The sequence below is a fragment of the Fomitiporia mediterranea genome (assembly GCF_000271605.1).
Source record: "Fomitiporia mediterranea MF3/22 unplaced genomic scaffold FOMMEscaffold_8, whole genome shotgun sequence".
Lineage (NCBI taxonomy): Eukaryota > Fungi > Basidiomycota > Agaricomycetes > Hymenochaetales > Hymenochaetaceae > Fomitiporia > Fomitiporia mediterranea.
In genome coordinates this window covers 2,722,934-2,750,017 of record NW_006760393.1, presented here as the reverse complement: position 1 = coordinate 2,750,017, position 27,084 = coordinate 2,722,934, and the positions used below count along the sequence as shown (strand labels likewise).

At 48.2% G+C, this 27,084-nt stretch overlaps 11 protein-coding genes across 11 annotated transcripts; 6 read left to right on the top strand and 5 right to left on the bottom strand.

The window, feature by feature from the left end:
* Positions 1-144: 144 nt before the first annotated feature.
* Positions 145-952, bottom strand: FOMMEDRAFT_126655 (DUF1960-domain-containing protein). The gene is made up of 4 exons (XM_007268813.1): positions 811-952; positions 721-746; positions 576-604; positions 145-520 (listed from the first exon to the last, which is right to left on the bottom strand). Exons 1-4 carry the CDS (start codon positions 892-894, stop codon positions 282-284), a joined length of 378 nt encoding a protein of 125 aa, XP_007268875.1. The 5' UTR covers positions 895-952; the 3' UTR covers positions 145-281.
* A 139-nt stretch (positions 953-1,091) lies between these two features.
* On the bottom strand, positions 1,092-4,545 carry FOMMEDRAFT_148054 (uncharacterized protein; the record flags this gene model as incomplete). Its single annotated transcript, XM_007268812.1, has 15 exons — positions 1,092-1,279; positions 1,351-1,643; positions 1,694-2,338; positions 2,393-2,647; positions 2,698-2,943; positions 3,000-3,118; positions 3,175-3,214; positions 3,273-3,355; positions 3,406-3,421; positions 3,479-3,556; positions 3,614-3,667; positions 3,718-3,888; positions 3,941-4,116; positions 4,172-4,237; positions 4,299-4,545. The coding sequence occupies 15 exons, from the start codon at positions 4,543-4,545 to the stop codon at positions 1,183-1,185; spliced, it is 2,586 nt and encodes an 861-aa protein (XP_007268874.1). The 3' UTR covers positions 1,092-1,182.
* Positions 4,546-4,775: 230 nt separating this feature from the next.
* FOMMEDRAFT_126649 (ArfGap-domain-containing protein) lies at positions 4,776-6,457 on the top strand. The gene is made up of 5 exons (XM_007268811.1): positions 4,776-4,934; positions 4,991-5,053; positions 5,106-5,163; positions 5,222-5,356; positions 5,406-6,457. Exons 1-5 carry the CDS (start codon positions 4,822-4,824, stop codon positions 6,333-6,335), a joined length of 1,299 nt encoding a protein of 432 aa, XP_007268873.1. The 5' UTR covers positions 4,776-4,821; the 3' UTR covers positions 6,336-6,457.
* Positions 6,458-6,679: 222 nt separating this feature from the next.
* Positions 6,680-7,753, bottom strand: FOMMEDRAFT_126646 (NADH-quinone oxidoreductase). The gene is made up of 6 exons (XM_007268810.1): positions 7,446-7,753; positions 7,247-7,384; positions 7,104-7,196; positions 6,977-7,048; positions 6,810-6,920; positions 6,680-6,754 (listed from the first exon to the last, which is right to left on the bottom strand). Exons 1-6 carry the CDS (start codon positions 7,717-7,719, stop codon positions 6,735-6,737), a joined length of 708 nt encoding a protein of 235 aa, XP_007268872.1. The 5' UTR covers positions 7,720-7,753; the 3' UTR covers positions 6,680-6,734.
* A 119-nt stretch (positions 7,754-7,872) lies between these two features.
* FOMMEDRAFT_21954 (Prefoldin beta-like protein) lies at positions 7,873-8,883 on the top strand. The gene is made up of 4 exons (XM_007268809.1): positions 7,873-7,948; positions 8,008-8,098; positions 8,162-8,294; positions 8,357-8,883. Exons 1-4 carry the CDS (start codon positions 7,894-7,896, stop codon positions 8,459-8,461), a joined length of 384 nt encoding a protein of 127 aa, XP_007268871.1. The 5' UTR covers positions 7,873-7,893; the 3' UTR covers positions 8,462-8,883.
* A 276-nt stretch (positions 8,884-9,159) lies between these two features.
* FOMMEDRAFT_21952 (uncharacterized protein) lies at positions 9,160-10,143 on the top strand. Its single transcript, XM_007268808.1, has one exon. It carries the CDS (start codon positions 9,320-9,322, stop codon positions 9,476-9,478), a length of 159 nt encoding a protein of 52 aa, XP_007268870.1. The 5' UTR covers positions 9,160-9,319; the 3' UTR covers positions 9,479-10,143.
* Positions 10,144-10,290: 147 nt separating this feature from the next.
* On the top strand, positions 10,291-11,400 carry FOMMEDRAFT_21951 (uncharacterized protein). The gene is made up of 2 exons (XM_007268807.1): positions 10,291-10,536; positions 10,585-11,400. Exon 2 carries the CDS (start codon positions 10,658-10,660, stop codon positions 10,823-10,825), a length of 168 nt encoding a protein of 55 aa, XP_007268869.1. The 5' UTR covers positions 10,291-10,536; positions 10,585-10,657; the 3' UTR covers positions 10,826-11,400.
* A 3,240-nt stretch (positions 11,401-14,640) lies between these two features.
* FOMMEDRAFT_90276 (uncharacterized protein) lies at positions 14,641-15,238 on the bottom strand (the record flags this gene model as incomplete). The annotated part of the gene is made up of 3 exons (XM_007268806.1): positions 14,641-14,731; positions 14,810-14,880; positions 14,942-15,238. Coding segments are annotated over 3 exons (459 nt in total), but the record flags the coding sequence as incomplete, so codon positions are not given.
* Positions 15,239-15,670: 432 nt separating this feature from the next.
* FOMMEDRAFT_21950 (GRIM-19) lies at positions 15,671-17,579 on the top strand. Its single transcript, XM_007268805.1, has 5 exons — positions 15,671-15,690; positions 15,752-15,770; positions 15,855-16,004; positions 17,035-17,176; positions 17,328-17,579. Coding segments are annotated over exons 1-5 (375 nt in total). The 5' UTR covers positions 15,671-15,689; the 3' UTR covers positions 17,391-17,579.
* A 78-nt stretch (positions 17,580-17,657) lies between these two features.
* FOMMEDRAFT_21948 (uncharacterized protein) lies at positions 17,658-19,364 on the top strand. The gene is made up of 6 exons (XM_007268804.1): positions 17,658-17,795; positions 17,854-18,021; positions 18,101-18,629; positions 18,740-18,832; positions 18,932-19,052; positions 19,134-19,364. The coding sequence occupies exons 3-5, from the start codon at positions 18,485-18,487 to the stop codon at positions 18,976-18,978; spliced, it is 285 nt and encodes a 94-aa protein (XP_007268866.1). The 5' UTR covers positions 17,658-17,795; positions 17,854-18,021; positions 18,101-18,484; the 3' UTR covers positions 18,979-19,052; positions 19,134-19,364.
* Positions 19,365-22,366: 3,002 nt separating this feature from the next.
* FOMMEDRAFT_21947 (uncharacterized protein) lies at positions 22,367-22,845 on the bottom strand. Its single transcript, XM_007268803.1, has one exon. It carries the CDS (start codon positions 22,659-22,661, stop codon positions 22,485-22,487), a length of 177 nt encoding a protein of 58 aa, XP_007268865.1. The 5' UTR covers positions 22,662-22,845; the 3' UTR covers positions 22,367-22,484.
* Between the last annotated feature and the right edge of the window lie 4,239 nt (positions 22,846-27,084).

The following is a 27,084-nucleotide window of genomic DNA, read 5'->3' as shown; positions in this document are numbered from 1 at the left end:
GCCTTGGAAGTGTGGTGGGATGATGGGATGACGGTCAAAAGACCGATCACATATTCTATCATTTGATACAAGGCTTACATACTTCATCATTACGGAATCATCCTTGTTCTTATCGCAAGTCCGTATAATACGGTATATGACTATATCGCCAGTCAACAAGTAATGACCAGGCCAAAATTGCATTACATTACAAATACATCATTGTTGTTCTGTTCTTATTGCAGGATTTGATTCATTGTAATCGCTAGTCCACAAGAAATAACCAGCACCAGCCTAAATTTCTATACACCGGTCATACGCGCACCAGAGCCACGGGTGTCCATACGAAAGTCGCCATGGCTAAGGTTCTTCACCAAGTGATCGTCGTCGAACCTATCGCCGGCCTGTAAAGTACCATCTTTCAACAGCTTCTCTGCTACGTCGATGTCTTTCGATGAGCCAAACGCGTTCTCGAGTTGTTGTTTTGAAGCTTCGCCAAGATGGCCTTGGTTCCCCGTTGGTGAATGGAAGACTTTGAAGGCTATACGCGCATATAATCAACATGCCCGCCGTTCTTCGAAATCACGTGTACGTACAATCAACAACATCCGTCAGAGGAATTGAGCTGTGATTTAAAGTAAGATGGTTGTCGGGCAAGATACACACGTAATGAAGCCGGAGCTTACTGGTCTAAAGAATCGAGTTCAGCAAAGATTCAATAATACGGTATTCAAGTACTACTCACCTCCTTCTTTCCACTTCTTATACTAGATTCCGGAAATCACAAATCAGTACGCTGCTTTACACTGCGACGACCTGTCGTGTGCTCACTTCTGGTCCATTCACAATCATGATGAACTCCTCCGTTGATTGAGTACTGGGTTTGAAGGTGACCTTCGTGAGTGACTTGACCATTGTGACTTTTGTAGAGTGATAGATTCGAGCAGGATTGAATGCGATGGAAAAGCGATGGCAGTAGATGTAGATGCCTTGAAATCAAAGACGTGAGTGCGCTTCTTATAAGCCCAGAAAGGGACGAGGCCATGTGACGTCAGTGCCATTCACGAGTACGTCACGCGCCACACTAAATTTGATCAGCGCCCGCACTTTTCTCAGCCCGTTTCTACGTCCATCTACTCGATTTACACAGCCAAAGTGATGTACACGAATGAGTAAAATTACGTGTCGTGCCATTGAAATGAATTAAGCTAAGTTTGTCCAGTCAATGGTCCGATGTGATCTCTTCAAACGTCCAGTATCTCGGTCATCGCGTATAGTCGTGAGTGCCACTACGGATGGTCTTCGGAAAAGCAAAGCGGAGCCTCAGCGCCAAGTTGAAAATCACATTACCCCAGAAGAACAAACACTTACCGTCCATGGGCGCACTGGAAGGGAAACGCAGTCTCTGACAGCTGCCGAAGAAGTCGCTTGCATTGCTCCACCGAAAGTCGGTCATTGAACATGATAGCTCCCCGACACGCCCGAGAATTCACCAATTCGGTCAATTCCCGCGGACAGTGGCGAAGTGCCTTTAGCCAAGAAAATTCATCCGTATCTGCTGCAGCTTGACTCGGCCCCTGCGACTCGTCCATGCCTTCGGCTTCGAGCCTAGCCAGATAGCCCTTGACGAGTTCTCGAAGATCGCCTTGGGAACCATCGAGCAACTACGCATAATAATTAAGCTGCGTCGATGTCTAAAGAGAATTCTTCTCACCTTGTCGGCCACTACTTCTGGAACGCTGTTACAATGAACCAAGCCATAGCCTTCGTCGTTGTCATTCTCTTCACACATTCGATCACCAGTTGGCGCATCAACGAAATCGAGACCCCAAGCACTGAATGCTCTTTTTATTCGTTCCGAATCCAAAAGTCGGTCCCGCTCGAACTTGGTGAGAAGGGTGGGCACAGGTGGATCCAATGCACGCCGCTCCACACCCTCACGATCGCGATCTAAGTAACCAAGGCATAGTGACTTGAGATATCGTTCAACGCGGACGCGCTCATCTGCAGCATGCTGATCAACAAGTACAAGCATCCGGACGTCTGATCCTCGCTCAGATGTTCCGGGTATTCCCTCTGCATCGCTGGATGAAGGCGCATGGGACTCTTCGTCTATAAGACATGCGATAAATTTGAAGTCCACTTGCCCAAGAACTTCCAACTTTTCGAGGCATTCCCTGGAAAACGGGAACATTGAGGCTTCACCGAGTTCCGCCAGTATCCCAGAGGTGGTAGAAAACGTCTGGTCGAACTGTTTCAACCAAGGTATCCGTTGAGCAACATCACTTTGATCCACAACGTTCTTTAATGAGGATATGCGCGGAATAGAACGTTCAGTCGCCGCAATGTTGTCGTTTGACTGTCATCCAGCTTATTAATAATCCTGCAGTAAATGAAGGGAGTAAAGGTTTACCTGTAAGGCCTCCTTAATCCAGTCTGGCATATTCTCCTCACTCTCACATGCATGTTGACACTCGCCTTGAGCGTTCTTCAGCCAACGCGTATCGACCAACGTACGTCGATTTGTCCGCAATGAAGCTTCCGATTCGTCACGTTCTTCATGATGGTCCTGCATGTACGAATTGCCAGTACGTTGGTCGATTAGAAAGGTTTTGCCGGTGCAGGGGTCGACCCACTTGAGCTCGCAGTCTCCATCCTGAAGAGATGGCTAATTATGTATGTTAGAATTACATACCAACCACATATGCAACAACTTACTCCTTGGATAAACATGTCTTCCCTTCGTTCTTCCAATTGCAGTCTCTGCAATGACGAAGATGCTGTCGATTCTGGCCGTTCGAGTAGTTTTGTACCTGAAGCATCGACAGGATCTACCCTTTTTCGCTTATTCGCAGTATTCACGTGGGTGGCACGGGAATCGCTTGATCGAGTAGCTTTGAATCCGTGCTTGCATAGAAATGACTGAATGGTTTGTTCAAGAAATGACCTGACGGCGTTTTGGTCCTATGGCGACAATGGTATTAGTTTGCAAAGTAGTATCTCGACATTCCGCGGCCTACCTGAAATTGCACAGCTGTTTTTGACGGTTCCAGACAGTTGTCAACATTTCGCGCTGGCAGCGTAAGATTGAGAACATAGACCGGCCGGAGTTCACTTTTCCTAGGTGAGCGTCGAGTACCTGAGACGTCTGATCAAAACCCTTTTGACCTAAAAACAGATGTAGGGAGTCCAAACCTGGTCGTAACGACGGGAGTTCTCCAGATTCATCATAAGCCTGTGTGAAAGGTTCAAAAATTCAGTTAGTAGCTCGATTAAGATAGTAGACTACCTACATGCTTGCCAAACGTGCTTGATGAAAAACATTTGTCGATTATTCGATGTAGCTCGCATGAATCGAGTATATGCCGATTAACATCTATACCGGAGTGAGGGGTATGATTCTTTCGCAACCAGAAGAATCCTCACAGAGAAACTGGTACGACTGTTAATGAAAAATGGTAAGGTAGATTTATTCCACTCCAGAAGACAAGATACGTACCTTAGAAGGAGAACCAACTAAGCTTATGAAGCCCTCTAGCTTCATTGATCCGGATTGGACATATATGGTATCTACATGCTTAATTCTCACCACAATATCAGTCATGAATGATTCACGTCAGCATGCTACACTTACTTCAACAAGCGCTCTGCCGAAAAGATGTCGGAAGGTCGCCATTGACGAGGAGGTCTAACATAAATTTGCTCAGAGAAATTCGGGCTTATGGGGAGCGTACGGACCTTTGGTATAGTCAAGACGCGACTTTTATCAATAGTACCGCAGTACTCTTTGGATGCGTCTTTCAGAGTAAATGAGACGTGAGGAAATACAAGTGCAAATGTTTCTAGTTCTCGTCGGACGAGCTCAATTGTCCTGGAGGGACTTGGGTGGGATAGTCTGCGAATCGGTAACTAGCTCAAATCAATTAAAAAAATCTCAATCTTAATTAGTGGATAGACATACACTGAAGAAAACGTCTCGAATCGAAACCGTTGTCCCGGCTCTTTCTCTACGCCATCGCAATGACGGCCCCTCGTACAGCTTCTCGCCGCCCTTGAGTATTACGGACCAGCATTCCTTTGACCTCGACGTTCTTGAAGATATCTCAATACAGGATAGATCCGCGGCTGAGGCCAAAGCTAAACGGCAGAACATTAACTGCTTAAAGAGGTTGTATACTTCAAGTCTACGAACCTTCGCCTCGAAATCCAAAGGTGTTCACATGCTCAAGAGAAGTCAGATTATAAGACTTTGAAGATGCTGCACACGAATGCATATTTCAGCAACTAGGAATACCAATTTCTCGACCCGATTGGCTCACAGTAACGACCCCCTTCCATTCCTTGAGCAATTAACGACAATCCATCCTTGCTAATTCCTGTCCCATCATCTCCTACCCAGCACATCCAATCAGCGCAGTGCACTCCAACATCAATACTCTTTGCTCCTGCATCCAAAGAATTCTGAACGAGCTCCGAAATTATCTGTGGCAGCGATGTAAGGATTTGAGTGGAGCGGATTTTAGAGCGCGTAGCAGTGTCCAGTCTCTCGATTCCCGAGAAGTCCATCATGTATTTTGGGAAGTTCCGTTTACGAAACGACAAAAGAGGTAGGAAAGCTCATCCTGACGAGTTGAAAGTCCTAAACTAAATGGCGAGTGGCATAAAGTTGGATAGATGGATGTCTTGAGGTTAATTATATTTTACAGTGATCGACACTTTCCACAAGTGGATATCACAACTTGAGAACGATCATATGCCACGCACCTTTTCCTTCCTTCGAGTTGGTTAACGCTCTACCTGCTTCGTCTTCCAGAGCCAATCTTGAGCTATATATCCGGGAAAATGGACCAAGCCCTAGCGAAGAAAGAGCTGCAGGATCTCATCAAACGAGAAGAGCTAGGAAACAAACTTTGTGTTGATTGCTCAAACCCCAATCCTCAATGGGCCTCACTCAGGTGTGTCACTATGATTTACTTGGACTTGGTTTGGAGGACCTGATTCGAACGTGTAGTTTTGCTGTTTTCATCTGCCTGCAGTGCGCTGGGAGACATAGAGGCCTGGGGGTGCACATAAGGTTTGTCATTGGTATTGATGGAAAAGAATGGTTTAAGCAAATGATTGGGCAGTTTCGTTCGTTCCGTTTCGATGGATACATGGCAAGAAGAGCAGATTCGACGGATGAAGGTAAGAATTTCTGAATTTTAAGATATGTATCATCTGAACTTACTATTACTCTTTTTAGCTCGGCGGTAACTCGCTATTCCATGAATTCATGAAATCATACAGGCCCGTAGAAGCGGGTGGATATAAAGAAGGGATGGACATCCCAGAAAAGTATACATGTTGGGCAGCTATACAGTACAAGGACAAGGCAAGTGTAACGTGTATCGATATGTACATCCATCCTTCTAATAAACCTTCTGTAGCTTGATTGTGAATTAGCGGGAAAGCACTGGTCGCCTTCCCTCCCTCCGCCAGACTTTGCTTCACCACAAAGCGGTTCAGACTCTCCTGGCCGCCCCTCTTCTGCTCAAGGACTTCGCAAATCACGAGCTTCAGCTCGGAATGCAACAGGCTCCTCGTTACGCCAGAACTCTGCTTCTCCAGCTTCGTTTACCAACTCGCCGCCTGCAACTGCTGGGTCTCCGAGTCCAGACAGTCAGAAAGCTGCGAACGAAGCTTATTTCTCCAGTCTCGGTTCCGTTAATGCGTCTCGTCCAGCAGACCTGCCACCTTCACAAGGTGGACGTTATCAAGGATTCGGAAACTCGCCTGCTCCATCCAGCACTTCGCAACACCCTTCATACGGGCTCTCCAGTGCAGCAGCGCCGTCTTTATCAGACTTCCAAGAGAACCCCACTGCCGCACTCAGTAAAGGCTGGTCACTCTTCTCTTCCGCACTCGTAGGAGCCACACGCACCGTACAAGAAAGCGTCATCCAACCAGGCCTCGAACGCGTCCGAGATCCCAACTTCCAAGCAAGTATAAAGGGGTACGTCGACGAAGCTGGAAAACGCGTCACTGTTGTAGGTTCTACGGCAAACCAGTGGAGTAAGCAGCAATTTGGTGTGGATGTTGCAGATAAAGTCGGTGGGTTGTATGATAATGTGAGAGACCGAGTAGCTGGACCTGGACATGAAGGTTATGGTGCACTTGCGACGTCTCATGACGGGAACGATTGGGATCGGTATGATGATAGCGAGGACCACTTCTTTGACGAGTTCTCGAATGACCAGCCCAAGACGAATACTGCTACGGTTGCGGGAGGGTCTTCGGCGACGGCCGCCCCATCTACAGCAGCGTCAAAGGGCACTAGCAAGAAGGAAGAAGACTGGGACGAATGGAAGGACTTCTAAATTCTACATAGATACCTGGCTTGTGGAATCATTGTTGATTAATTGTACATTGTAGAGGTGATACTGTTTCGCTCTTTCCCTAGTTTTCCTTGTCTCTAGAGTTTAGATACACCAGTATTCTCAAACACGGAACACTAGCTTTACTGGAAAGCAAGAGAATATTATATATCCGTGTGCCTGGCTAATGTGTTGCTTAACCACAAACTTCAGTGAATGTTGGTAATTGCAATGTCTAGTGTTGCTCAATCTCAACTCTTGCCAATGGAGAAGAACAGGTAGTAAAAGTTCATGCCAATTCCATAAGATACTTCCAAGGTTCAGGATGAAGGATCAAATAATGTATTGAGCATGTACATATTACTCGATTGCTTGGAGGCGAAGAGCCTTTTGAAGTTATGTCTACCGGTAAACATGGTCGGCTGTAAAGTGGGCATTATTAATGCCTTGTTCATAATGAATCACTGAGATACACACCGTGCAAGTTTGCGGCGATTTCTGCCTCTGCACGGTCGCCATTCGCAAGTAGCTTTTCCTTGTTGTAAAGAAGTTCCTCGCGAGTCTCTGTGCTATATTCATGGTGTTGTGCTATAGCACACCCAAGTTACATCATATACATTGGAGAGTTAGCGTAAAGTGCTTACTTTCGACAATAGCATCAACAGGGCATGCCTCCTGGCAGAATCCACAGTAAATGCATTTTGTCATATCAATATCTTGGAGAGCAATTAAGTGAGCTCCAGGCAACGAGGATAAACCGGCTTTACTTACCATATTTCGTCGTTCTCCTCGATCCATCCTGTCTCGCCTCGCTCTCAATGGTAATAGCCTGCGCAGGGCAAATTGCTTCGCAGAGCTTGCACGCTAACCGACGTAATCAGAACGGGAAATGTGAGATAGAACGTTGAACTGACCTATACAGCGCTCTTCACCAGACGGGTACCGCCTCAGCGCATGTTCTCCACGGAAACGAGGTGAAAGTGGGCCCTTCTCAAAAGGATACATTATAGTGTACGGCGGGCGGAAAAATTGCTCCATGACAATCCACATTCCTTGCAGTACAATCAGCCTGTGCGTCGTTACTACAAAAAATAACTCAGAAACACAGCGTACCGCGTAGAATCTCGGTGAAGAAAAATAAGTGCACGGCCTTGTCGAGTGCACTCTGCTGGCCCTTGTATGGATTGACGTCGGCATTTGAGGTTGTAGCAGCAGGTGGATGGGCATGATTATGACCGGAAGCATGCTGTGCGTACATTCGAGATGGCGTCGTTGCCAGCGAGCGTGTAAGGACCTGACGAGCGATAGCCGAACCCTGTGTGCGCGATGCACGCGAGGAGACAAAGGCTCTGCTCTGCTGGAGAGCAAGCCGGCGAACGAGCGACATGGTGGTCGGAGGACAACGGATTGTTAACGTTAACGGTCTGCAGCACTGACGTTGTAGAGCAGCGCTTCAAAGTTGGGACGATGTATTATTATGTAATACAGCCAATCACATCGCGTCGAAATCGAAACTATCGGAAACAACAGCGACTGAGCGACGACCTCGTCTGCTCAAACGATGGCGACTGTGCAAAGTGCCAGTCAAGCTACTTCAAAGCCTTTGAATACACAAGGTACTGTCGAGTAATAATACATGGTACTCGCTAATAATCTCGGTGAATATTTTACGCAGAGCTGCAGCAGACTCTCAGTCGGCTACAAAATGAACTACAAGCTCTCGCCAAAAAGATCGGTGAACTAGAGTCGGAGGCAGAGGAACACGAGTGAGCGGCCTTCATAGTGAAACTCTCCACTATACCCGATCAATCACCGTTCGTGTACGCCAGCTTGGTATTGTCTACTTTGAACGAGGTTCTTCAGACCGACCCTCAACGAACATGTTTCCGAATGGTCGGAGGAGTCCTTGTCGAACGGACCGTCGCGGATGTTGTTCCAGCATTAGAAACTAACAAAGAGGGGGTATGATGCTTCGTAAAGCACTATTAGCCCACAGTCACTTGGCTAACACCCGGTTACCCTAGATCAAGCAAGTCGTTTCGAATCTTTTGGCTCAATACAAATCCAAGGATGAAGAGTTTGAGTCATTGAAGAGGGAATACAACGTCCGGCCTGTTGGAGCTGCTTGAGTGGCACATAACTGCCTTCGGGTATGACCTCGCTTCCGGTCAATTGGCAGATTGTGGAAGAAAACTCCTCATCTCCTTCGGCACATCCTGACGGAAAACAGGCTGATGCACTTTTCGCCGGCGTTATCCTAGGTTCTGACTAAAATTACGACGGAGTGTATTATACAGAAGTCAATTGTATCATCGATGCGACATCTTTTATCGATTTTCTCGCCACCGCGAGCTACAGATATCATGCCGTCACTACTCTTTCAAACCATTCAATGCACTCACGATTGCACTCGGAAATTTCTCCTTTGGTATACTAGGTCTGGTCCAAAGCTCCGCCGCGGCTAGCCCCAATCTTGTCATCATGCCCTACATACATCTGTTCCTGCGATGGAAGCTTTTTCAAGACATATTTGACTCGACCCCACTCGAAGACCCTCACGAAGTAATGTACGGAACATGAGCTTCCGCGAGTCCTTCGCCATCTCCGCTTTAATTAACTGAGTTGTACTCTCACGTAACCGGCCGAGGCGCTGAAAGATCAATTGAATATCTTATTCTCCGAGAGTATGGAAAGAGCCCAATCGAACGCCTCCACGACGTTTCCACCGATCCAGACTTGTCAGGATCGCAGGACAGGGGCCAAGACTTGGGGAACCTCTTGATACTTCCCCGCAGCTGAGCGCTTCTATAATCAGCATGAACATACCAGCGCATCTTTCACCTCCCTGTCTATCGGACACCCATTGATACGCATGCGCTTCTACGCTCACACTGTGGACAAGATTGCAGCTAGATGCTACCTTATGCTGGCGATTCCGAAAGAATGACTAGGGTCCTAACCGGCTTCCTCGGGGCATAGGTTCCGTCATGCACAGCCTCACCTGTCCGGGCGGTGATGAAAGGACGAGTTTGTATACCGGGTCTCAGGGTGCACAAGAATGGCATCACAAACACAGGGCTCGCCTTGTGCCGTTCGCCACCGCAATAAGGGCGACTAAGCTACACAACGTGTTACCTGGCACCTAAGCACATGCACGTTTTACGACACTAAAAACCGGGGTCATCGTTCACTGACAGCCACTTGCTTCCGTTTTGAATGGAAACAAAAAGGATACCATTGTTCTATGATTGTTAACTCAGGGCGGCAACACAGCTTACGAAGTGGAAAGTATCACGCATTCACTCCGCCATTCAGTCGTTATTATTGCTAAGGCCTTGATCCCATCGACACGGTTTGGCGCTTACTTTAGACGCCCGTGAACCTGTTGTAAAGTGATGGTACTGAGGTGTGATCACAGGTTGAATACTTCAGCAGAATTCGCTCAAGCGCTAATCGTACCTTGATTGCTCGTGACGTCTCACCTTCGTTCTGGGCTCCCCGCTCGACCGCCCGGCAAATTCGACAAACCTTGAAGGAGCGTTCATCCGAGGAGACACGCTTTCCTTGAAACATTTCAACAAGCACAACTCAACAATAACACAATGGAAGTATTACTCTCACTTTAGCCTACGCGCCTACACGAACTCAAAAAAGATGGTCCACATTTAGTTAAATTCATATGGGTCTTTGTGGCGTCGGGTACCTTACAACGCAACTGCCGTCGCGTTTGTACTTGGCCTGTTTTCGTTATTCGTTAAAGCGACAGGGGCTATCTGGAACGCAGTCCAATGGGTTAAGGTTATAACAGAGATGCGATCTGAAGAACTCAGTTCGCCGATATTGAATGGGCTTCTGCGTACTCGTTGAAGGTATGAGCGCATGATTCGAAATTGGTCCCCCCCCTTTGCTAATTTCATGATCTATCCTAAGCAAATGATATTTAACTGAGTCTGACTCATCCCCCCACACTGCTATCCGGAGATATTTTAACTTTACTAAATGAAATCAAAGTTCAGGGCAATTGATATCAAGTGCTTCGCTGCGATCTTTACAAGCCAACCGTTCGTCCTCGGCGTTTAGTCTAACAGGATGTGATCAAGGAAATAAGTGACTCGGCGAAATATGGCTGTACATTTTTCCTTCGGCGAGGTGTCAAAAGTGCGATCACCAAAGCGCACATGCGGAAATGGAAAGGAATAGAGTGGTGCGTGATATGTGTCCGCTCTTCCCGTTGACGCTCACGTCCTTTCAGAGAGTCTCATTAGAACACGTATTCAACTAAGACAGGGGGAATTAATGTGCCTGCGCCGCAGGCAACTGCGAACATGGGAACTACGTGTTGCGATCTTAGACATGTTTCATTCGGCAGTATCAAAGAGGCCCAATCACTTGTCGAAAAAGTTGCAATGACTCGCCTTACAGAATCGATAAGAGCGAGTGCGCCGCCGACATTTCACATTATGCTGTTTGAAGATCCTCGGCTACTGTATTGATCTCAACTGAGTTCATCCGTGTTCCCGGCGTCGACCTACTTACCCACCGAGCCACCATGATTCTCGTTACTTGGGATTGGAAACCTACATTGACTTATCCAAAAACGATTGAATCCTGATTGTGGTGGAAGACCCTCGGACACCGGCGTATAACATGGAATATGGTTCTCATTTATATTCATTTCCATACCTGTATCGGCATGGACATGCACGGCCGCTACTGAAACGGCAAGTTATACCTCCGGTGACTTTGTGAAGTTGTCAGGAAGCGAGAACAAAAACAGGTCTCCGGCGGATCCTATTCTTCTTTCCTTCCTATCATGTCACTACTACAATGCACACGATACGATACACCGAGGACTCTCGTCGTTCTTCACGCATGATTCGCAATTAGTGAACAGCTCCTATGTCGATGAGAAGTTCGTGTTCAGAAAGAGTGAGAGGCGTGTCTATCGCGGATCCCTCCTTTATCACCGATTTAGTATTTCCCCCTCCCTTCTCCTTCATCATTACCCGAGTAAAGTACCCGAATCGCGTATTTTGGCATAGCATAACATGGACTATCTCGTAATTTCTACCCATACTCGTGTGTGCGCGGCGCAAACGTAAAACGGGATCATAATCGAAAGCTCAGACAAAGGGGCTCCTTTGGACCTTCCCAAACTATGGTGTGTATGTATTGTACGTGTATACGCACTGTAATTCACGTCTGCGCCACTTAGTTCGGACTTTGGTTGGCAGGTTCTGTCCATCGAGCAGCCATCTATATCCGAACGCCAAGCGATGTAACAGTAACAATGACTCCTCGTTCCCCTTCGGGACCAATGTTATCCTGACAGCGCGAGTCTAACGTTGATGACATCTCTCCCCTGCCATCCTCGGCGTGATATAAATAAACGCTTTGGGACAGATTTTTTCACAACTTAGTTACACGTTAGCTGTCGGCGATACGGTGCCCGGTAGATATCCGGATGCTATTGATATTACGGCAATGCATCTGTTGTCTGTTTCTTATCACATTCTCTCGCGTAGATGTGAAGGAGGATGAGAGAAGATCATCTGTCCCTTCTTCCTTCCCTCGTACTCCCCCCGAGAGCCCCTTTATGAACGAATTTGTCTTTCTCATTCATCTTTTATCTTTTATCTTCTCTTCACAAGAGAAATGGTTTCGTCACCGGAAGTACATAATAGATATACAATACTCGCTTCCTTTCAAATCTCTTTCACGCTAATGTAATAACCAATTGATCCATACATCTACCGCAATTTCTTTCGCATTCATTGTAACTTTACAGCTTTCCAACATCAAAGCACGAGCGTTCCACTCGGCGGAGACTCGCCGCACACACGTCTCTTGGTCCTTGATCCTCTGATACCCATGCCCAGCCTATGACAGCTGTCTACCCACCCTCTATCTGAATATAGACAACAACAAGCACGCAATACCCAAATCAAATCCACCGGTAAATCTTGTCCGGTATCACAAATCCTCTTGTTAGACATGATATCGGTGATCAGCATCCGTTCGCTGAGATGCACTTGGCCTGATATACACCACGAGCCGGCATCCTATGCCCAAATCCCCTTTCCCCAAGACATAAGACGATCTCAAGTTACGAGTTAATAATTGATTGATTCTGATCACCTCTCCGCTCGCCGCTCGCCTACATGTACGCTGACGTTGACTCTTTTCAGAATAACGCTGAGCACACACGTCCAAGAGAGGCGATGAAGTCTAAATATAGTAGCTCACCTACCTAATTTAGTCAAGTTCAGCATTTTTGGACATACAACCAAATACATGTAAATAATACCTGGGAAAAACGACTTGGTGACGTTCGCCTGCCACAGAGCCATTGTCGTTTTCCGGATTCTCGTGGCGTACATTTTATTTCATAATCACATAGTTCATAGTCTGAATAAGAGACGTTGGCGCATAAAATAAAGCAAAAAAGGAGGATATATTACTTAGTATATGAACATGTAAGACATGTGTATAACACAAGATGATACGGAGCAACGCAGAGAGTAGATACACTAGATACAAAAATGATACTCGGAAAATCGGGCATGAGAGACTTTATCGATTAACGCCCCGGAAAATGTTGAAAGTGACATTTGTCTGCCACAGAAGCATTTTCCAAAAATCTCGTGGCGTACATTTCACATAGTTTATAGTTGAAATAAGAGACAGGGAGCACAAAATAAAGCAAAAAGGAGATTATATTACGATATTGACATATAAGACATACGTATGTATAGCACAAGACGGATGATACGGAACGACACAGCGAGCTAGATACACTAGATACACAAAACGATACTCGATACTCGGAAGATAAATTCGGACATGAGACTCTTCGCGTAAGACTGATTCATGTATTTCAAAAAAGAATAACAAAAACAACACATCAAAACCAAGACATTTAGACAAGCACATGTCCTCCAATAATACCCATTGTCTAAGATGGAGTAGTAGACGAGCTACGTGCGATAGTACCATCTTCAGCGGCGGGGCGCACGTCAGTTTTAGCACCGGAGTTTGGTGGTGCAACGTCTTCACCAGTAGTGGGAGGTGAAGCATGGTTGTTGTTGAACGACTCAGTTCGAGCCGGGCGTTGTATATACGGCGGCGTTGGAACACGCGAGTTAGATGCAGCAGCAGGCACCGGAACACTCCCTTCGTTTGCTGGCACCGGGGTCGGCGCAGCGGGTGTAGCTGCATTCGCTTGTTCTGCAGCAGCAGCAGCCGCTGCTGCATCAGCTCGTTCACGGTCTCGTATAACATACGACCCCGGCCCGACACGCTGATGTCCATGAATCCGCGTATGCGGGTACGGACCTCCGCCCGGTGAATGTGGAGAGTGAGAATGCGAATGTGAGTGCACATGTCCATGTCCATGTCCATGGGAGTGGCCAGAATAATGAGACGACTGTGAATGCGAGCGATGTAGTGGTGGTGGTGGAGATGTTCGAATTGGACTTAGTCCGGAGGTCCCACCCGAAGGAGGTGGAGAGCCCCCTATGCGTTCCTGGTAGCGATGTCCGTGGTGATGATTGTGATGATGATGATGTCCTCCGTGAACGGATGCATCTTCGCGAGCCTCGCGACGCTGTGCTCTCTCGCGGTCACGCACCTCACGTTCAACGTCCCAGTCACGTTGCCTTTCACGTTGCTCGCGACTTGACGCAGGGGCAACTGGAACTTGAGATGCAAGTTGTGGAGAAACACCTTGCATATGAGCGGAGTGAGAACGCGAGCTAGATGAGCTTCGCGTCGGCTCCGGCGGCGGACCGCCAGGCGCTTGTCCACTTGTACCTTCACGTAATGCCTGTTCACGCTTGCGTTCCATCTCTTCTCTCTCGCGCATCTCGCGAGCTTCTTTTTCGCGCGTCTCACGCACTTCCTTACTCACACGACCCCCGCGTTTTCTGTGCGAAGGTGCGGACGGAGGTGGCGGAGCGTGAATGTCCTGAGCAGGAATGACGAGTCCGTCCGCTGTGGTAACTGGACGACCATCCGGACCGGCTACGACAACTAACGGTCCCTCGGCAGTTTGAATTGTGCAAACTTGCTGTGCATGTGTAATTGGAAGCTGTCCTGGATGCGCCATGTCGTGAGATGGATGGTGTGGATGGTGCGCCTGCATATGATGCTCCGGTGGAGAAACATGCGGTGGTGGCGCAGGCTGGATAGGTTGCTGGTGGTGCTGCGAGTGATGATGGTGAGGGACTGACGAACCCGAAGTGCGCTGTCGGCGTCCGGCCTCCCTGTACGCGGGGGCATCTGCGTGTCGCGGTACATGCGTGCCTGGAGGAGCTTGCTGAGCTACATGCTGAGGCGGCAAGGGTGCATTTCCTGGGGGCGGCGATGCGGGAAGAGCACCGAGGCGTTCATAGAGGATTCTGTATGATGTAACATGATTGGATACGGAAAGGTAAATCAACCGGGTCGGGAGGAAGGGCAAGCAGCAAGCCACTTACGCTCGTTCGAGCTTCGCGCGCTGGATGTTTCGCTTTGCTTGCAAGACTTTGAACAAGAGTCTATCGTTGTCCTATACAGGGCAGATTAGCCATTACTTAAGATACCACAAACCCATGTTAGTGATGACGTACTGATTCAATATCTTTTACTTTTGCCTTGAGGTCTCTGTACTTGGCTGCATACTTAACGTCCTCTGCACCAGCAGCGATGCCACTCTGGTATGCCCTGCTCTTTGTGCGGCCGGATGAAGATGATGACGTGGCGACTGTGCCCGGCGCTGGTGCACCCCGCTGCGACTGATCAGCTTGTTCACCAGCGCGGTAAGTAATTTTAAGGTGGCCCTTCTCGATCGGAAGGCCGTGTGCGTCGCGATAGTAGCTTGGTTGTTGGCCCGGGATGACGGGACCAGGGGATGGCTGGCGCGACATGGCGGTCTTTTCCCTCTTGTTTGAAAATAAATTTATTCCTTTTGTACTGTTTTGATGGCCCAGTGTAATTTCCCAACCAATAAGCTTCTGTATTTGGATGTTGCCGTGAATGTGATTTAGTCCGAATTGGGCGAAGGCGGCGGTGAGGTCAAACGGACGATGGTGGGAGATGAGAGAGAGGAGGAGATCTCATGGTGATTAGGCGTGAGTTGTGGAATGGCCGGGATTAGCCAATCCTTGCCCTAAGAATGAACTGATAGGCTGGGCTAGGCGCGTTCACTTCTTCGTTTTTCTCGCTGCCTCACTTTGCTGTTTCCATCACTTCCATCTGGCAACTCGCGCCGATCGTCTCCATATCGGGCAGTCTCTCACGCTCGTCACAACACACGCACACCAACTACATCTACTCTTCTCCTTTCTAGAGTCCATTGGCGGCGACAATAATCCAACCAGTGCGTTTAGTTGCTCTTCTTCTGCTCATCCGCAATGCACTGATAGTGTCGTCTTCTTCAGTGTCGCTTCCTTACAGGCAGTACGTCTAGTTCATCTCTTATTTGACAGCTTGCACGCGCGCTATTCTTCTTTTCATCTCATTCGCCATTGTTCGTCTTTACAGGGATATGCCCCCTCCAGGTGGGTTCGAGAGCATCAAGTACAAACGCAACCTCCCTTTCCGCGGCCCCTCCAGCGCAGCCATTGTTATTGGCGTTTTTGGCATATGTGCCTTTGGCTTCTATCGTCTTGGCCAAGGAAACCTCGAGAAGCGGTCAGTATATCGCTTTCCATTACTCTCTAATATTATTTCGCCTCTCTTTCCTTCCGCTTTTGAGTCTCCTTGTCTTATCTTCATTTCGGCATTTCGCCCCGTCCTATTACCCACTGCCCCTCTTTCCTTTTCTCTTGTTCGGGAGGTCGCGATTTGACCCGGAAACTCTCGTCTGCCGCGCTGGCCGACTCGCGATGCTCGGAACTCAGATCCCTGGTCTGTTCCTTTCATCATCCTGTTCGCGTTAGACAAACCTCCGATGCACCACGGACGACAGCGAAACCGTCCGCACGAAGTGGCGCGGGCGAATCAACGACATCTCGTAATAGGACAAGACCAGGTATTCGGACAATAGGACCGGCATGATAAGAAGTTTGCGCAGCCACGAGACACCATCGTGAACACGCGATACTGGGCGCTTAGTCTGGCGTACTCCGAACGGGATTCTCAGCTACAGAGTCTACTTGCGGATCTCGGATGGGCTTCATAGCTTCAATCTTGCTGACGCATGCTGATGACCCTCGTGACGCGTGGAGTCGATACCAGTCGCGATGCGCTAGGACAAATAACCAAAACTTATTTGACAGTAATTTGAACTAATGGGTATGTCGAATTTCTGAATCTTGTTTGTTGACACTTAGCTTACTGTGGCTTTGGTATCCCTATCTTTCTGAACTTTCGAATTTAGATAATGTTCTCGGCATGATGGGTCACGAGCCAAGGTATCAGGGACAAGGGACGCAAAACGAAAGTTTGGATGGACGAAGAGAAGGGTTGCGACGAAACAAAAATAGGAGAGATCATGAGTTCAAATTGTCATCTTTTACCGGGCTTACCCGCACGGTTGCTTTCGTGTCCGCAACGCCTGAAGCTACTCGTCGCGGCTTCCCGAATTTCAACTTTTAAAAAAAAATTCCACTCTTACTTTCTTTCCCGTTCTCAACTCTATCTTCCTTCTTGCATTCTTCTGCATCTGTTTCGCACTTACTGACAGGCTTCCTTCCGAATCCGTACAACTTCTGCATATCAGAGAATTACAGCGCGAGAAGACATGGTCAAGGCTTCACCTAGTACCGTTACTCCTCGCGGAGGGCGACCGGGACGCTTACCGCCGAAGTCAAGCGGCATTGGCACGCGAGAAGGAAATTATGAAAGATGTGCCTGGTTGGGAGGTATGTGTGTCTTTTTTGTCTTCGTCTTCTTTCTTTATTCTTCTTTCTATATATGTTTGTTCTGTTCTGTATCCAATATTTTATTTCCTTGAAGAAGCATTGATACTGACATTTTGTTTTTCTTCGATTTTTATTCCGGGCCGGTGACTAGCCCGGGAAGAGTGTGTACAACAACGACCGGTACCGGGGTCAGGAATCAATTGTTGTGCTGTGAGAGCGAGAGTGTCTTCATCCATAGACGACAGTACAAATTCAAATGTAGTACGGACAAGAAAGAAGCTATTGCAACTCATTTCTTCTTGTTCTTTTCCTTCTTTCACACTTGTCATTTCGACTGCGCGAGATTTGATGCCTCAGTCATTCTATCCAGTCACTCTGATCCGGGGTCCGACACACTTACAACTTTTTACAACTTAGGTATGTGTCATGCTTGTGGTGTCATTTCAATAGGAGAAGAAGATGTATCATTGTATGGATGCAGACATCGGTTGGTGGGACAAGTAACTATAACTCATCTTGGCGGATCATCGGACGGGGGATCACCTTTAGTTCAGACTGGGTAACTGGGGAAAGAGACTCGAAGGTTTATATCGGCATGCGGCGAAGCGTGGCATTTCGTGTATGGAGAATCCGTTGCTCTGTTGCTCTATCTCTCCACATATACATTCATCTTGTAGGGAAGAAAGAGACTTAAAGGTATCGGCGTGCGGTGAAGCGTGGCATTTCGTCTATGGAGGATCAGTTTCTCTATTCTTTTGTTCCTCTATCTCTCCGCACGTACATTCAACATTCACCAACCCAAGAAGAGCCCTTGAAGCTTCTCCAGAAGATAGGCCAAGACTCAGGCAAGTTCGCGTTCTGCGCAGCGTGCGTGGCGTTGGTATCAATAGTATTATTGTATGTGCGGACTTACGCCTTGCACAGCCTTGGAGCTGTGGTCGCTACGTTTGAAAATGTTTTCACTCCTCGGAGCTTCTTCACCGTTCAACGGTCTCTTTTCTTCGTCTGAATCTGCTTTTCTACTCTTCTAATAGGGTGTAGGGCATCGCTACCGAAAGCTTGCCCTCTCAATAATTTCTGAGCCGAGTTCCGAAAGTTGGAGACCCGGAGTATGCGAACGTGATAGGGCCTTACATACGTATTGGCGCATTGGTGGGTAAAGAAGACCGCAGTTATACGTAGTTAGGTCCCCGCTGCGCCGAATGATTGCGACCAATTTGCTGCTGTTCGACCGAAGCAGAAGTGTTTAAACCGAATGACCGATCGAATCCATTAAGACTGCTCCATAACATTTTTTCATACGTGTCCATGCGTAAATGTGCGGTTTATGCGCTTTTGATACTTCCTTCCGAACTTCGTCCCGCTGCTGTGCCTGAACTTGGTATGGTTTTTGGAGATTGGTTCCGCGGCATGGATATGGAATGCTATGTGTGCGATTGGACGCGGATTTACGGTGGGCGTCTAAAACACGGCATCAGATATGATGCTTTCAGCGTTTGCATGTGTTGTAAACTGACTCTTTTCCTTCCTTTATGTTCACCATTTACCGCCGCTCAATCAAAGCACCGTGTAAACCGAACGTCCGAGAGAACGACCAAGACCCGCTCCATAACAACTCCATCCATATGCATGCGTATATGCAGATATGTGGATATGGTGTGTTTTTGATTCTTCCTTGCTTCCTTAACCCTTCTCGCTGCTGTGCCTGAGCTTGGAATATCTTTTCTTGGCCTCTAATTCCGCGCCGTTTATAAGGACTAGATACTATTGGATCCGGATGTACAATTACTGTGGGCGTCTAACACAGCCTCTGTTATGATGCTTTCAAAGTTTGCATGTGCTACAAGCAGATAGATGCTGTTTCTTTATGTTCATGGTGAGCTTTTAAAGTTTGTTCTCGGACCTCCGAGGATATTTAAAGGCCTTGCATTTGCTCCCTTTTCGCCTGATGGTCTAGACCCTGGACTTGTCCATTACCATCATCCACGGATGAGAGGTATATTATCGAGTGTGCTGTTCCATTATTGCACGCATTTGGTGCACTTGTTCCGTCGGATTGAACATGGATCTAGACCTGTAATCATATTTACGGCTCTAGCAAGTAACCCTCGAATCTATTTACAGGTTCCATTATGAATCTTGTCTTTCCGTCTTTTGCCTCCTCTCTGCTCTCTTCTCTATGACGTCGGACCCTTCAACCTGCATCCATTACATTTTCATCACATTACATTTCGTGTGTACAGATCATCAGTCCGTCTAATTTCTGTCTGAGTTCGCTCAATCCGCTTCTTTCAGGGACTATAACTTACGGCACTTGTGGCGCCAAACAAAAGCCACTAGTTACAAACGCAGATGCACGGAACTCCACATTCCACCTTATCCCGCATGGACATATCACATAACTCCTGGCAACTAGAGTCTAATTGATTGACACGTACGTACGTGTCAGACTGCAGCCGGCGGAGTATCCATACATAGGAGGTCAATCAAAGACTGACCGGCCCGGGACATGTGGTGTTCGAACTTCTTAATAGCAGTCCCGCGTTTTTGGAAGAGATAGACGTTTCGGAGAGGGATGCTCATATGTCCTGACATATGACGTATGTGTGTCTGTGCCCATGCTTTGTCCAATATTAACGTTTGACTTGTCTGACGTGTCTACAAGTCCAGTACAGTAATCCACGGTACCTGGGACAGCGAACGTCGGCGGGTATAATTAGCACCAACTGTTTGTTCAGAGCAAGTACTTTTGGGTCACCTCAGAAGGTATTCTCAAGTCAGACCTGTAACAACTACATAGGAAGCTATCTGAACCGAAATTAATCCGTGATAACATCTTTTCCCTCCCTGTGGTGTCCTTTGGGTCGTTGGGGTCTGAGTGAGACGGATAAGTATGAATAATTTAGTATTGCTATTCCTTTGATCCCGGAAACACTTGATAAACATGTGCAGCTCCATAAAAGGATGAAATACTATTAACACCCTTCAGCGGGAGAAGAGCTCGTTGATATCAGTGAGGCATCTAATACAGTTTGCAGATCATAGGCTAAGAATTCATATAGATTCCATGTGGGAGCTGGAAGAACAAGCCTTAGTGTTGCGAATGGCAGTGATAAAGGAACATTAGTCATTGCAAAACATACATCAGTCATCCAACCTCACTCTTTGTACCGTTATCGGAAAGTAGTGACTTTGAGTGAAAGGTAGATAGATCTTGAGTTTATACTGCGGATCTTCTTTGAGGAATACCTTCCTAACTTCGACATCAGTATCATCATAGAACCTGGAATCAGACGTCTCTTCAGACTAGTACGACAAGTGATATTAGCTTCGCAGAGCATTTAGATAAGTTTAGGCAAAAGCCTAATAATAACATTACCGAATTATGATATCCGTCTCACCTATCCAGTGCTTCAGACCTCTCAGCAAAACCAGTTTGTCGGTTCCCCAATACACAGCTCATCTTCATTCCCTCTTCAGGCCTAGTGCTGTACCTCCTTTCCCCTCAAGTGTGCCGCCTTTGCCCCTGTCCGAAAGAGACAGGCTTCTTTTGAAGGAGAATTCTTCCTTTGGCCAACTCTCCTTTGTTCGAACTCTATTCCGTGATTCCGTGATTCTCTGCTGTTCGTGGAGTGTGAGGATGTGGAGATGAATATATGTGTATGGTTCGGACTCCAGGCCCTGGCTTATGGTGTAATGTTACAGGATTCTGAGTTCCGGACTTCAGACACCCTGTACCACGCACATTCCTCCGCCGATGCGGCAGCGACGAACGTGGAACGTGGCACGAATATTAATCCTGCTATCTCCTCATCCCGCCCATCGATAAACGTGTACCCCAGCTTGTACCCCTCTTCCGGACCCCCGGGCTGTCCGTGGACTTCCCACTGCGATTTTCAGCTATTTGAAATTAATTTCTTGCTTTGTTCTCCATGAGTGGAAATATTCCATTATTTCCGCGGAGTCGTTGTTGAAAGAATCGAGAAACGGATCGGTCACCAGTTGTTGTGGGAAGTGGCCGTGCATAGTCTTTATTTGCCGAACGAGTCAGAGTCAGAAATGCACGATGCATCATATGATATGGTGGTTGCTATGTCTGCCGAGTACGAGGAATGGATCGGCAAGAATGATGAAGATGATGAAGAAAATGATGACTACTTGCCTATCTTTGCCTCCGCGCCGCCACTGTTGCTAATTCTAACGTCTCTTTTACTTGCCGGTTTGGGCATTTGTTATTTCGTATGGTAACTCCTCTCTGTGAGCTTTGATCAGTAGTGCATCATATGTATAGTATAGTAAAATAATACGTAAGGAATCCAGAGGTCCCTGTGGCTTCCATACCATCTATTGCCTCGTTTGCCGTTGAACAGCGTAGGCATCATACGTACGCGGACGCTGATACACGTGTTTCAGCACCCCTGTGTGTATGCTGGATTCCTAATTCGGTGCCGACGGTTTACTTCCATCGAATGGAGACTTGCTGCGTAATTAGCAAAATGTGTAACATAGCCAATGACCGTGTGCTCAAGAGAAGCAGTGTTGCTCGCTAATCTGATTCCGGTGTTTTATCTTTCTTTGAGGTTACTGATGATGGTGACGAGAGATACGCAAGAGGATGGCGGAGGCAGTACGAACGCCGATCCATTGCGGGGAATGGAGAGAAGAGCTTCTTCGCGATGGAGAGATGGAGAGCGGATCATACTCTCACTCGTTGATCAGGTTCCGTTTCTGCGATACGAACGATTGAGCGTGATACGATTACGGTCTCGTCATCCCGACGGTATGTGTGGATATAGTTTGCCCCCGCGATCTCTGGAAGCAACTTCTGCTCGCGATTACGATTGCGTGGACGGCGAAGTCGCTCTGGAACCTGGATTGACTTGCCGGTCCGGTCCGATTTGACATACGATCGTACAGAACTCCGTGATCCCGCAGGTCCGCGCTGACCAATGCCCCGACTCTTCCGACTCCCGAGCACGAACCTGAGCGGCGCGTCGATCACGAGTAATTCATGTAGTATATGAATAGAAATGTGAAAAGCTTCTCCCGCTGAACTTTACCCCCTTCCGAGCCCGATTTCAATAGATAATCTTTGTATGTATGCGCCAAGGGCTCGTGCCTTGCATTGCTTCACCTCTGGTGGCAATTTTGATCCACATTAAACTTAGCGTCGGGACTCGGTTGTGTTGAGTGATTTTGTTGTGGACTTTGATTCTTTGTCAATTCCTGTTTGAGATACTGATATTTGATGTTGCATATGTTCAGGTCAGGAGGAGGCTGAGCTGGGTACGACGCTAGGGCGCTGTCGCTAGTCCTGTGGCGCGGACGCTGCCGCACACAACCGCGCAGTATGCCGCTCATCGAACTCGCTGACCCACTCACTTGCATCTGGGCCCGAGTCTGCTGATACATCATGTTCGGGTCGGTACATGTAAGTGATACATTCGGTACGGACAGGAGTGGCATCACGAATCCATGATCGCATATACTACCGAGATTAGTATTGAGTATCTTAGCATCAGCAGAGCGCCGTTGTGAATTCGAAAGTAATGCAAAGCCACATTGCTGAATACGTGTCGAATTCACGTTTATCTGTGACTCTAGGCCTTTTGGCATTTCCAGGTTCGGGGTGAGGTAAGTTCCGCGCCTCTATTGCGCCTCTATCTCTTGGTAGCTGTTTGGAAGGTTCAATATGTGAAAGAGGGTCTTGATTGTTTTTCGGTTTCCTCGCCTCACCGATGCGCGTGTTGCCGATACTATTCATGAAGAATCCAAATCATACCTCTCAGTAGCGCCGATGTTGGGGTATATATTACTACTAGTTTGTGGGCTAGGATCCAGAGCTTAATGAATGACGTCGAAAGTAGAAGATTACCCGAACTGCTTATCACTAGTTCTACCGCTATTACAACAATAGGAACAGCTTTTGATTTTGATGATGGCGATGATGATCAAAATTCTGTCAGTGATCCAAGTAATCTAGAAGGGTAATCTATGTCTTTCTTGGTTAATCGAAATGAGAACCTTCGCGGCAGAGCTTCATCAACTTCCTTACTGATGCTTATTTTCTGAAAACTAACTAGGGTGATTGTCGACTACACATGATTGATAAATCAGTCCAGGGCAAGGGCATTTAGCATATCAGACATCCCGACGTACTCTTTTAATAGCAGACTATAACTACATCCGAGTCGGAGTAAATTGATTTGAATATTTTACTCATACGGTACTGACAGAGGTCTTGTTTGCAGCGATAATAAACTCATCAAGAACCATGTTTTTCCCGAGGATAGCGGTTTTGAAGTCAGAAACGGAAATCGGTATCGAATGAGCGCAAAATTGTGGAGAGCAAAGACTGGGTGGTGAATCGTGGCATGTTAAGGGTCGAACGAGCTAGTCGACTTTATAGCTCGCGGGAGGACCAACGACCGAGATTGCACATCGTGCATCCGTACCGAAATCGAGATTGTATTGATGTAAGCTTGCGGGGCGATTTCTCGGCGATTTTGTGTATCACGGCGTCCTTCCCGCCGAGTCCAGTAGGCAAGTGTGCGAGTGGCAGTAAGCTGGATAACACAGGTAAGATAGACGTGGAGCGGGTAATTCCCGAGCGCGATCCGTGCTCACTTCATCTTCTGTTGTCAGTAACAGAATTGCCCGCTAATAATCACATTATTACACCTGCCTGATATTCATGTGCCATTTGCCATGCAGCATGCACTGTCAGGCGAGGACGGACCGCAGGCAATACAAATAGAATAGACATCATCATCGAGATGAACACGTTGCAAAGGAGTTTGATACGCCGATGATCGACGGTCAGTTTTCTTTCAATTTCATTCGCGTGCATATAGAATTCTAAGGATATACTTCCGCGTGTGCGAGTTGCGTGTGCGTGGGTGGAGTCGAGGAGAGTCTGGAATTAATCGATAACGTTCATCGTCCCGTCGCCCCGTCCGGAGGAAATGAATTTAATTTTACCCTGTAAAATGAACGCGTGCGTGCGGTGAGAGTACAATAAGATTAAAATTATGTCCGACCAGCCCGTGTCTGTGCCGGCGGATAAAAGTGAATTAAATTAATTTTTCGAGACGGGGCGATGTGCACGGTACGAGATACGCGATATTGACTCCGCGTACATCCCGCGCGGGTGAAGAGCGTGTGTGAGATGGGTGGAAGAGGGGAAATTAACTGCGACGGTAGTTGAGATAATTGCTATGCTGTACGGCATCCTATGTAAAGCATCACTGGAAATTACCGGATTTATTATTCGTTATTCTCGTGAGATAATAATACGTGTCGCTTGTCAGACAAGGGGACAGTGCGCATACGTTAAAAACACAAGCGAGAGGCGGGGATTTCTAATTTGTCTGTTCCGTATAGCGGACGTGTACAGCACGTCGGGATGGCTTTATGACTAGAAATGACGATCGACAAGCGGAATGCGAATTGACAATGAGCTGTAAGGAAAGAAATTTCCAATAATCTTCAAGAAGGCTATGTTCTTTTCGTTTTAACCGGAGTCGTTCACACGTTCTCGTTCATTCGTCGAGTAAAAATAAAGGAAGTGTCAGTTGCAGGCGCCTATTCGAGCAAGAGGGTTTTGATGATGGAATGGAGGTTTAAACAAGAAGGCCTATGAGGAAGGAAGAGAAGCACGGGCGATAAACCCTGAGCAAGACCCTGAGGACTGCTGGTGAAAACTCTAAAAGGTAGATATGACCCGCTTGAGCGGAAGGCAGGGAACGAGAAGCCGGTTCGCGATATCGAAAAATCAGGGCCGGAGGATAGTGTGACGGGGTGACGTGACGGGGCTGTTAGCGGTTAGTGCGAGTGGAGGGGTGCAGCGCCGAGTGCACGCCTCTCACGGACAAGATTACCCAGTGCGATCGATGGCTAAGGACCCTTGCCAATGGAAGTGAGCACAAGATGGTGAGATGGTTCTGTCATGGAGGGGTGACAGGAGATGTCCTCGGGTCTCGTAATTGCTGATTCACTTTTCCGTTGATTCTGCAGGGAATCTGATTGTTCTTGCTCGCAGCACAGACGCTATTGCTATTGACTCCCACCAGCTGTCGACACATGACCATGAGTCACTTCGTGGACTTCTTGCTGGGCCCCCTGGAACTGAACGGGATGCGGGTGGTTATGCAAATGCTGCGATCTGCGGAGCGAGTTGGCCTTCATCAGCGTCATCAATCTCCCCCGCTGCTCGCCCATACATTCGCCCCGAAGCGCTGCGTGAATCACCGTGACACACGCGTGTCCCTAACACCTCCTCGAGCTGCCGAGCGCGTCTCTTGTCCGCCGGCGGAGGCTAGCTGCAGGGGAGCATATACGTATGTAAGGCCATCCCTATTCCGACCCAATACTAATCCTATCTTATAGGCATAGCCCATTACCTATAAATACGGCAGCGACCCTTCCTCCTCCCTATTGCCCCCTCCTCATTCACTTCCGCTTCCCCTGCCGCATGTCGTGGTCCTCTACCACGTTTAACGTCTCCGCCCCGCGACTACCTTCCACACCGCTCGCACCCCATCCCACTCAACGCTTTCCCATGTACGCGTACTCACGCGCCCCCGCCGACAGGGGCACCGCTCCCCTCCTGCAGCCACCTGCACTCACCGTCACAAACAGCACCTCTACCGCTAATGCTAACTCCAACCCCAATGCCTCCACCGACACCACCAACTTTGACTTTGCTTCCGCCGCCCATGACCACCACGATCGTCCTCTCCATTCCTCCCAAGCTTTTGCTTCCGCAGCATGCGACATCGAGGATGCGGAACGCTTCGAGCGTGAGCTCGCAGACGTTGGCATGGACCAGTATGTAGTTCTCGACGCGTTCGAGAGCTCCTCCCCGTACTTGTCCAATGGTTCGCCTATCTCCGCCGCCGCCGCCGCCATGAGCGGTACCTTCGGTGCCGATGCCGCACATGCGTCCCCTCCGCCGTCTAGTGAGGTGGACGGTGCGTCGCCTGCGCTGTCTGACTCAAACTCGAACTTTGGGTTTGGCTCTCCGTCGCCGGCGTCGTGGTCCGCTAGTACACTCAATGTAGCGGACGCGAATACATCTCCGCGTTCGCCGCCGCTCTACTCGCCTGCGCATGACTACCCCGCGCTTGCTCCTAATGCTGGTACGCCAGGGCTTGGACTAGGCTTTGGCGATGGGAACGGCGACGCTGCTAGTGGCATGCTGTTCGCGAATCCGTTCGGGCCCTTGGGGTATGACTACGGGTTGAATGGGGGACAGGACTCTGGTGGACTCTTCAACCCGAACCCGTGCTCAGAGATGTCAGGCTTGGGTCTCGCTTACAGTCCGGCAACTGAGTTCGCGCCGCTGTCGTGGGATCGACCTGGCTTTCTTCCTGGTCAGACGCAGCCACAGATGGAGTCACCGAAGACGAATGTTGACACACATTCCCCGACATTGCCACTTCCCCAGGGCCAACCTCAGATGGAAGTACAAGAACAGCAGCAGTTTCAGCATGTCTTTCCCTCGGCATCGGAGCCGATGAATATTCCTCTCCAGCCCCGTCTTGAACCTCATTCCTCTCCTGCGGTGTCACCGCGCGATCTTGAGTTATCAGCACCTGGAAGTGCTTCAGTACCGTCTTGGGCTACACAGCTATATGAGACACCTGCGCCGTCAGTGCCGGTAATGCTCAGTGAGCATGGACGTAGTGCTAGTGACAACAGTGTATTTGGACAGCAAACCCGCGGACAAGGATTTGATGTCATGACTCCGGCATCTGCGACGGCACCTATACCCATTCCCTCGGCCAACAACAATACCAACATTGACTTTCATCCGTATGGTCACTCGCTTACGCAGCTGTTCCAACCTGCGAGTGCTCCTGCTCAGCCCCAAGCACACGCTAATTCAGGTTTCGGGTTTTTGCCGT